The 8,386-nt window shown below is 62.9% G+C and overlaps 2 protein-coding genes across 5 annotated transcripts; one reads left to right on the top strand and one right to left on the bottom strand.

The window, feature by feature from the left end:
• The first annotated feature begins 196 nt into the window (after positions 1-196).
• On the top strand, positions 197-4,334 carry LOC102377453 (zinc finger protein 771). Of its 4 annotated transcripts, none has more exons than XM_025192866.1 (3): positions 197-270; positions 939-1,044; positions 2,085-4,334. In XM_025192866.1, exons 1-3 carry the CDS (start codon positions 202-204, stop codon positions 3,698-3,700), a joined length of 1,791 nt encoding a protein of 596 aa, XP_025048651.1. In that variant the 5' UTR covers positions 197-201; the 3' UTR covers positions 3,701-4,334. The 4 variants fall into 4 exon arrangements, with proteins under 4 accessions (XP_025048651.1, XP_025048653.1, XP_025048652.1 ...); XM_025192868.1 differs by lacking the exon at positions 197-270 and adding an exon at positions 402-516; XM_025192867.1 differs by lacking the exon at positions 197-270 and adding an exon at positions 496-613.
• A 184-nt stretch (positions 4,335-4,518) lies between these two features.
• LOC102384475 (class I histocompatibility antigen, F10 alpha chain-like) lies at positions 4,519-8,380 on the bottom strand. The gene is made up of 7 exons (XM_025192870.1): positions 8,044-8,380; positions 7,480-7,749; positions 6,914-7,195; positions 6,373-6,480; positions 6,068-6,109; positions 5,874-5,911; positions 4,519-5,643 (listed from the first exon to the last, which is right to left on the bottom strand). Exons 1-6 carry the CDS (start codon positions 8,372-8,374, stop codon positions 5,886-5,888), a joined length of 1,059 nt encoding a protein of 352 aa, XP_025048655.1. The 5' UTR covers positions 8,375-8,380; the 3' UTR covers positions 4,519-5,643; positions 5,874-5,885.
• Between the last annotated feature and the right edge of the window lie 6 nt (positions 8,381-8,386).

Here is an 8,386-nt window from a genome sequence, read left to right as displayed (position 1 = left end):
GGCCCCCCTCCTGCTCCCTATACACACAGGGGCAGACCATTAAGAGGAAATAACAAGGGGAATTATTCCACCCCTCCCGACCAAAGGGTTGGTATAACCCAGAGGCTGTGCAGCAGCCTGAGATGGAAGGAAACACCATTAGGAGAAAAAGGGAGGGGGAGAATAATTCCCCCTGCAGGTGAGAGAGATGGGCTAAACCACATGCTGCCCGGCAGGAAAATACCACTGAGAACAGATGGGAGGGAATCTGTCCCCCTTGGAGAAGGAATGGTATGACCCGCCGGGAGGGGGAGAGAAGAATCCCATCCCCCTTGCAAGGATCCTTGCAAGGACGGTATGCTCCGCAGGCTCCTCCGGAAGCTCAGTAGCACGCGCCATTGCGATCAGGAGAGAGCTTGCCCCCCCCGTTGGAGGGTGGAATGGTATGACCCACCCGCTTCTGCGCAGGCCTAGAGGACAATGCTATGAGGAGCAGCAGGAGGGGTGTACAAGATTTCCCCCTAATGAAGGGGTGTGGTATGTTCCGCAGGCTCCTCTGCGGGGAGGTCCCACTAAGCATCCCCCCCCAGCGAGAGGGTGGTACGGCCCACACACCCCTCCGGGGACACCGCGGGTAATACCATTGTTGAGGGGAGGGGGCGGTACCTCCTCATCCGCCTCGCATCACCAGTGGGGAGAGCCCCTGACCCCTGCTGCCCCCACCCTTCCCTACTGCCCCAGCCCCCTCCCGCTGCCCAGGCTTAGACCCCCGGCAGCCCAGTCCTCCCCAGACCCCTGCAGCCCCCAGGCTCGCACCCCCCAGCCCCTCCCTGCTGCTCCCCTTGAGACTCCTCCCAGCCCCCCAGCTGCACCGGACCCTGTGCACGGGCAGGGGCCGCGGTAACACCACTTGCCCGCTGTCTCCCGGCTCTGACCTGCGCCGTCCTCTCCTCCCCCAGGCAGGACTCCTGGCCCCGTCCTGGCACAGCCTGAGGATGGAGCTGGGGGCTGAGCCGGGCCCCCCGCACTGCAGGGACACCGACATCCTGAGAGATGATGGCGCAGGTGAGGAAGGGGTTAACCCGGTGCCCTTTGGGATGGGGGGGCTGTCTGTCTGTCTGTCGTCATCCTTGGATTCTGGGTCTCTGTCCCGTGCTGGGGTTGCCAGTCTGTCCATCCCCACCCCGGGATGCCAGGCTGTTTCTGTCCCCATCCCGGGAGACCAGCCTGTCTGTCTGTCCGTCCGTCCCCATCCCAGAACGGCAGCCTGTCTGTCCTCACTCTGGACAAATATGCAAGTGCTGGGACCAGTGCCCACAGGTTTCCCCGATGGAGCCATCGTTACGGCTCCGCACCCACCCACCCCAGTCTCCAGCTTGGTGATCCTCAGCCCTCAGGGGTGCCGCAAGCTCCTTTCAAGGGTGCTGCTCCGTGCTGGCGTGGCAAGGGGGGCAGAGCTGCTTCCCTGGATAAACCCAAAGACAGCCCGTAGGAACCTAAAGGACCAAGTGAGCAGGGACCTGTTGCTCCCCAAGCCCCAGAAGACTAGAACCAGGGGGCACCCACAGCAATGAGCAAGAGACAGATTTTAACTTAACAAGAACAAGGACTTTTTTGTATGCAACGCATCGTTAGCATGTGGGACTCATTGCCCCCAGAGAGGGTGTAGACAGAGAGTGGAGCCAGGGCCTGGATGAACTCATAGAGGACCAGTCTGTTAATGGCTGCTGAACAAGAGGGTTGGAGATGTTTCCTTGGGCATCTCTCACCCCAGAAGCAGTAAGTACCAGGAGGGTTTTGAATGGGGGTAGATAGATCCAGCTCAGTGCTCTCCCTTTATCATATCACCTGCCACAGTCAAAGATGGTGATGCACCATGGGTCTGCCCCAGTCTTGATGCCCTTGTGGAAGGGGGAGAGAGCAGAGGCCAGGGCACTAGAAACCCCCACATGGCTCTGGACCACGAATGGGTCTAAGACTCAGGGTGGGAATAGAATATGAAAAGGAGGAAACACAGGCGAAGCTTTGAGAAGCCCTAGGGTGGACGGGTGGCACAGTGCAGAGAGGAAGCCCCAGAGCCCCATGCTGCCTCTACTTGTCCCCAGGCATGATGGAGATCAAGATGGATGCGGCTGGTGGACTGTGCCAGACGAAGTCCCCCCGGCAGCCCCACATGTGCCCAGACTGCGGGAAGGCTTTCGGGCAGAGCTCGCACCTGGCCCAGCACCAGCGCCTGCACACGGGTGAGAGGCCCTATGCCTGCGGGGACTGCGGGCGCCGCTTCGCCGCCAGCTCCAACTACCTGACGCACCGGCGTGTGCACACGGGCGAGAAGCCCTATGACTGCGGGGACTGTGGGCGCCGCTTCTCCCAGAGCTCGTCTCTGGCCAAGCACCGGCGCCTGCACACAGGTGAGAGGCCCTACGCCTGCCCCGACTGCCAGGAGGCCTTCGCAGCTGCCGCCGCACTGGAAGCTCACCGCAGCCGGCGCCACGTGGGCGACCGCCCCTTCCCCTGCCCCGATTGTGGCCGGGGCTTCCGGCACAGCTCCGACCTGGTGCAGCACCAGCGCGGCCACTCTGGGGAGCGCCCATACCATTGCCTGCACTGCGATGCCACCTTCGGCCTGGCTTCCACCCTCGTCACCCACTTGCGGGGCCACACAGGCGAGCGCCCCTACCGCTGCCCCCACTGCGGCGCCACCTTCGCCCGGAGCTCCACCCTCACTCGGCACTGCCGTGGGCATCGGGATGGGACCGAGACGGGAGCAGGAGCTGGAAAAGAGGTGGGGAAGCAGGGAAGTGAGCTGGGCCAGGAGCCAGTGGGTCTGGACCGGGTCATAGAACCAGAAAGGGAGAGCCAGGGCTCAGGGATGGAGGGGTGTCACCAGGGCACAGAGCTGAAGAAACAGAGTGAGGAGAGTGAGTTGAGCACGGTGCAAGGGGAACCAGGGGCAGAACAGCAGGGTCAGCAGCAGTGCGTAGAGCAGGAGAGGGTGGAAGGGCCCCAGCCACTCCCATCCGGGGCTGCCGCTGAACAGCCGTACCTGTGCCCAGCGTGCGGGAAGCACTTCTCACGGCGCTCCAACCTGCTAGCACACCAGCGCATCCACGCAGGTGATAAGCCCTTCCGGTGCCCTGAGTGCGGACGTGGATTCCTGCGCGGCTCCAACCTGCGCACGCACCGGCGCCTGCACACAGGCGAGCGCCCATATCCCTGCCCAGACTGCGGCAAGCGCTTTGGGGACACCTCAGTGCTGGTGAAGCACCAGCGCATCCACACGGGCGAGCGCCCCCACCGCTGCCCCGACTGCCCTCGGCGCTTCAGCCAGGCTTCAGACCTGGGCGCCCACCGCCGCGTGCACACTGGGGAGAAGCCCTATGTGTGCCCTGACTGTGGGCGCGGCTTCTCCCGTAGCTCCAACCTGCTCACCCACCGGCGCCTGCACCGCGGCGAGCGCCCCTACCCCTGCCCGGACTGCGGGAAGCGCTTTGCCCAGAGCTCTGACCTGCTGCAGCATGGGCGCGTGCACACGGGCGAGAAGCCCTACCCCTGCCCGCAGTGCGGCAAGGCCTTCAGCAAAGGCTCCACACTGGCCGGGCACCGGCGCATCCACACAGGCGAGAAGCCCTTTGCCTGCACCACCTGCCCCAAGCGCTTCCGCCACAGCTCCCACCTCACTGCCCACCTCCGCGTGCATGCCCGCCAGCGCCCACTCTGAGCCAGCCCTGGCCCCCACCAGCTACTCATGGAGCAGTGCTGACACCAGGGGGACCAGAATGACATTCCTGTGAGCTGTGCTACCACCAGGGGGTGCTGGAATGACATCACCAAGAGCTGTGATGTCATTACGGGGTGCTAGATTAACATCGCTATGAGCTGTGTTGCCATCAGGAGTGGCTAGAATGACACCGTGAGCTCTGCTGGCGCCAGAGAGCAGCAGGATTAGATCACTATGGGCTGTGATGTCACCAGAGGGTGCTAGAACGATGTCACCGTAAACTGACAACAGCAGGAGCTTTGGAATGACATTGCCATGAGCTGTGCTGCCACAAGGGGGCACTAGAATGATGCTGTTGGGAGCTATGATGTCACCTGGGGCACCAGAATGATACCCCACCATGAGCTGTGGTACTACCAGAGGGTGCCAGAATGACATCGCTATGAACTTTGATGTCACCAACGGGTGCTGGAATGATATGATGAGAGCTGTGCTGGCACCAGTCTGCTGTGGAATGACATCTGAATGAGCTGTGATGTCACCAGGGGCTTTGGAATGGTGCCACCGTGAGCTGTGCTGCCACCAGGGAGCACCAGAGTAATGCTGCTGGGAGCTGTGATGTCACCAGGAGGCTTTGGAATGATGTTACCCTGAGCTGTGAGGTTACCAGGGTACCTGAAGGACACCACTGGGAGTGGCTATTGGGAGCCATGTGACCACCAGGGGGACACCAGAGGGATACACCCACTTCTACCACCCCCTGGAATAGCTGCTGTGAGTCTTGGCAACGGAGGGTGGGCTGGAGGGGTGGCCTTGCCCCCCTGTCCCAGGGAGTGGTGGGATTGGCTTAGAGCAGGGGATGGGGTTGGGACATAGGGCTCCTGGGTCCTCTCCCCAGCTCCAGGGGAGTAGTGGGGTTAGGGGAAGAGAGCGCAGGGTGGCAGGGCTGAGCACCAGGACACTGGGGTACTTCCTGGGACTCTATTCTTGACACGTGTCCTGGCTCTTGGGCCTGATACCCTTGTACATCCCACCATCCCCAGGAACTAGGGCCCTGACATAGGCTCTGTTGCCACTCTTAGCCTTCCCCACCAGCCCTGGGTATCGCCGATACCTGCACAAGCTGTAGCAAGGCCTGTTTCCCCACCAAAGCAGGTGCAATGGGTCAGGGGGCAGGAACCCTCAGATCTCATTTCCAGCGGCCCCAGGAAGGTTGGAAAATTTGATGCCCCTTGCCTGAGTCTGCTGAGAGGCAGAAGCCCCTGCTTACTGCAGTACAGACCCAGGTGCCAAGCAGAGGGAGAAGGGGTGGGGAGATCTGGCTGGTGAATAGATCCGAGTCCTCCCTGCACCCTGTGATGCTGGTGTGGGGGGTGGTCTGGAGGAAGGGGCCAACTGGCAGGGGCTGTGGATTCCCTCCCACCCTCTGCTAAATAAACCTCTGAACTGGCCACAGATGCTTTGAGACTCAAGATGGAGCCCTGGTGGGGCAGGGGCCTGGCCCCAGGGCCTTGGGCCAGGGCTCTTTCCCCTTGTGGGGCATCAAACCCAAGCCAGCCCCAAGGGGAGCTTCCTTGTAATCATCCCATTGGGTTTTCCTACTAGGAAGTGACCTCTCCTGAAGTCCCCTGACACAGACAGACTGACACACCCACCTCATTTAAATGAATTATCCATTATTATTCGTGTTAGTCTCATCACTCCTCGCGCAGGTGGATGCCAGGAGCCCAGAGCAAAGCCACAGCAACAGCTGGGCAATGACAACATCTGGGCAATGATGAGCGAGCCGGGACCCCTTCCCCCAAAAAGGCCTTGGCTGGGGCGGTCTGGCTCCGAGTGAGGAGGGGGTACCCTGTCAACCAAAGCAAGGACAGCAACACCAGCGGCCACAGGTCACTGGAAGGCAGCTGCGACCCAGGAGTCCTGCTAGGAAAACTGATGGTCTGTTGTTGGAAAAAAAATAAAGATGTAGGATGGAGGGTGCCCCAAGAGGCTCCAAGGTGGGCGGCCAGCCCTCCACCCCATACTGGGCAGGACTGGGTGAACAGCTGTGGATTGGTGGGGGGGTGTAATACCCAATGTGGCCACGAGGGGGCAGGCCTGCTCCATGCAAAAAAGGAGGGCATGGCTTGAATTTGTGGAGCTTGTGGGGGTGACATTTAGGGGAACTTACCCCAGCCTCGGCTCAGCTGGCCCCAGAGTTTACAGGGTCTGGGAGAGGGAAGAACCCGGGTTAGTCCAGAGACCCATCCTGACCACCCCCCCAGATTTGGGGGGGTCTCATGGGGGCAGGCTGGGGATGTCCCCACCATAGGGGACGGGGACAGGGGTCCTGGGATGAGGCAATGGGGGGTTCCCGTCTCTTACCAGATACCAGGGAATCCATGGAACTCGTGTCGTTTCTGGAGGCTGCAGGGGGGTGAGACTCAGGACACAAGTTGTGGCTGTTTTCAGCCCCCTTCCCCCCCACTCCTAACAACCCATTTCAGGATGGGTCGCAGGCCTGTGCCCTCAATCTCCACCATGCCACCCCCATGCTCCAGGGCTGCAGAGGGAGGTCAGGAAGGAAAGGGCTCCCCAGCCACCACCCTAGGCCCGTCACCCCTTGCAGCCCCCTCCTCACAGCCCCAGGGCCCAAGCGGAGGTCTCCATGGCTGTCCCCCCAACTTCACCTCGTCTCTTCCAGAGCAGCAGGGCTACACCTAGCACCAAGACCCCGACCAGCATCAGTCCTGCTACGGCCCAAGGGCTGACACTGGCTATGCTGGGTGCTGGGGGTTCTTGGGGGGAGAGAGAGGCAGGGGTGAGAAGCTGGAGCAGGGCAGGGGGTAGCCTAGCTGGGAGGGAAGGCATGCAGGATGGTGGGGTCCTGGCAGGGAGCAGTGGGGGGCACAAGGCAATGGGGTCCCAGGGCAGGGCAATAGGTAAGACCCCAGCAGTGGGAGAGGGGCAGCCTGGGAGCACAGGGCTGAGTAGCGGGGTCTACAGGAAGAGGCAAGGTAGGGGGGGGGCTGCAGGTCAGGAGTGAGGGCACTGATGGGGCTGGGAGTGGGGCAGGGGGCTGCGGGTTGGGAGTGAGGGGGCACCAGTCAGGTTTGGGGGGGCAGGGGGCTGCGGTTTGGGACTGAGGGGCACTGGTCAGGCTGGGGGGCAGGGGACTGCGGGTCAAGAGGGAGCGGAGCTGGGAGGGTGATAGGAGGCAATGTCTCTTACCCCAGGCAGCCTCAAGCGGAGCTGCCAGGTCCCCATGACTGGCCTGGCACCGCACCCCCTGGGCCTGCTCAGCGGGCACCAGCAGCTGGCCCCGACGCTGGAAGTTGCCGTCACCAGCGGGCAGCGCGCCCAGCCCCGCTAGAACCCCTTTCAGCGTGGTGTTGCCTTGGTGCCAGCCCAGCTTCACGGCTGCTGTGGGGAAGCCCCCAGCCAGGCAGGTCAGTGCCAGCCACCCTGGCTGCTCCCGGGCCGGGTGAGACCAGACTTGCACCTGTGGGGCAGCTGGGGTGGGAGAAAGAGGGCATGAGATCCCCCATCCGCCCGGCTGCCTGTTGCCCACATCCTGGGCCCACCCAGGGAACACCGGCTGGTGGCCCACAGTCGCGGAGGGGAGCACAGGACCCAGGAGTCCGGGGCTGTGGGGGGAATCCTCAACCCTTCTCCCTGCCCCATACCCTGGTCCCAGGCGCTGCGAACACCCACGGCCATTGGGAATACAGCCACGAACCAAGGTGTCTGGGCACCGGGGCCAATCCCCATGCCCCCAGCCCCGTGCCGCCACATACCGTGGCGGCTGACCCAGGCACGCCGGCTGTGGAGGAAACGGCCCAGCCACTCCACGCAGGCATCAGTCAGGTAGCGCTGCACGTGGCGGCTGAAGTCGGGCTGGGCACTCCAGCGGCGCTGTGTGACCTCGGCCCAGCGGGACGACGCCAGCCAGCGCTCGTTGTCAGTGTCAAAGAGGAGGAAGTCAGCACCATCATAGGCAAACTGGTACCAGCCCCGGACCAGCCCGCCAGGCTCCACCATACAGCCGTGCTGCCACTGCAGCGTGCCTGCAGTCCACAACCACAGGGTCAGTGACATGATTGAGGGCTTTGAGGGCAGAGCCATGGGGGACACAAGGCAAAGACATGGGGGGTGGGAGATGAGGTCAGAGCTACTCAGGGGCAGAGACATAGACATGGGGGGTCAGAGCCACGGCGGGAGGGAGATACAGAGTAAGGGCCACAGGGGGATGGAGTTGGGCCAAAGCGGGACACAGGGCAGAGGACGGGGAGACATGGGGTTGGAGCCATAAGGACTCTGTTGGGGAGAGGCTAGGAGATTCAGGGCCCAGGACCACATACCCTGGGAGCGGTTGGTTCGGCGCTGGAGCGTGGCCACGGCATCATTGAACCAGGCCTCCTTGGCAGCACGGGAGATCCCGCCCTGGCGCCAGTAGTCAGGCTCCAGCCCATCCCGCATCCAGGGCTGGGCAGGCAGCTTGGCGCGGGCGGCGCGGTCATAGCGGTCGATAGGGGCCCCATCCAGTGCTCCCGCCGCCCAGAATTCCCGCAGGCCCCCGGCGTCGTAGGTGGCCGTGTAGTGGTAGGACAGGCTATGCGACTCCTCCACCCCGGCACCTGTGGGGGCCAGCGTCAGCCCCGTGGCCCAAGCTGCCCAGCCCCCCCCTGGCATGGCATGGCACCC

This window comes from Alligator sinensis, unplaced genomic scaffold, assembly GCF_000455745.1.
Source record: "Alligator sinensis unplaced genomic scaffold, ASM45574v1 scaffold184_1, whole genome shotgun sequence".
In the NCBI taxonomy this organism is placed as follows: Eukaryota; Metazoa; Chordata; order Crocodylia; family Alligatoridae; genus Alligator; species Alligator sinensis.
The sequence above is the reverse complement of the archived record's forward strand: the minus strand, read 5'-3'. Positions and strand labels throughout refer to the sequence as shown.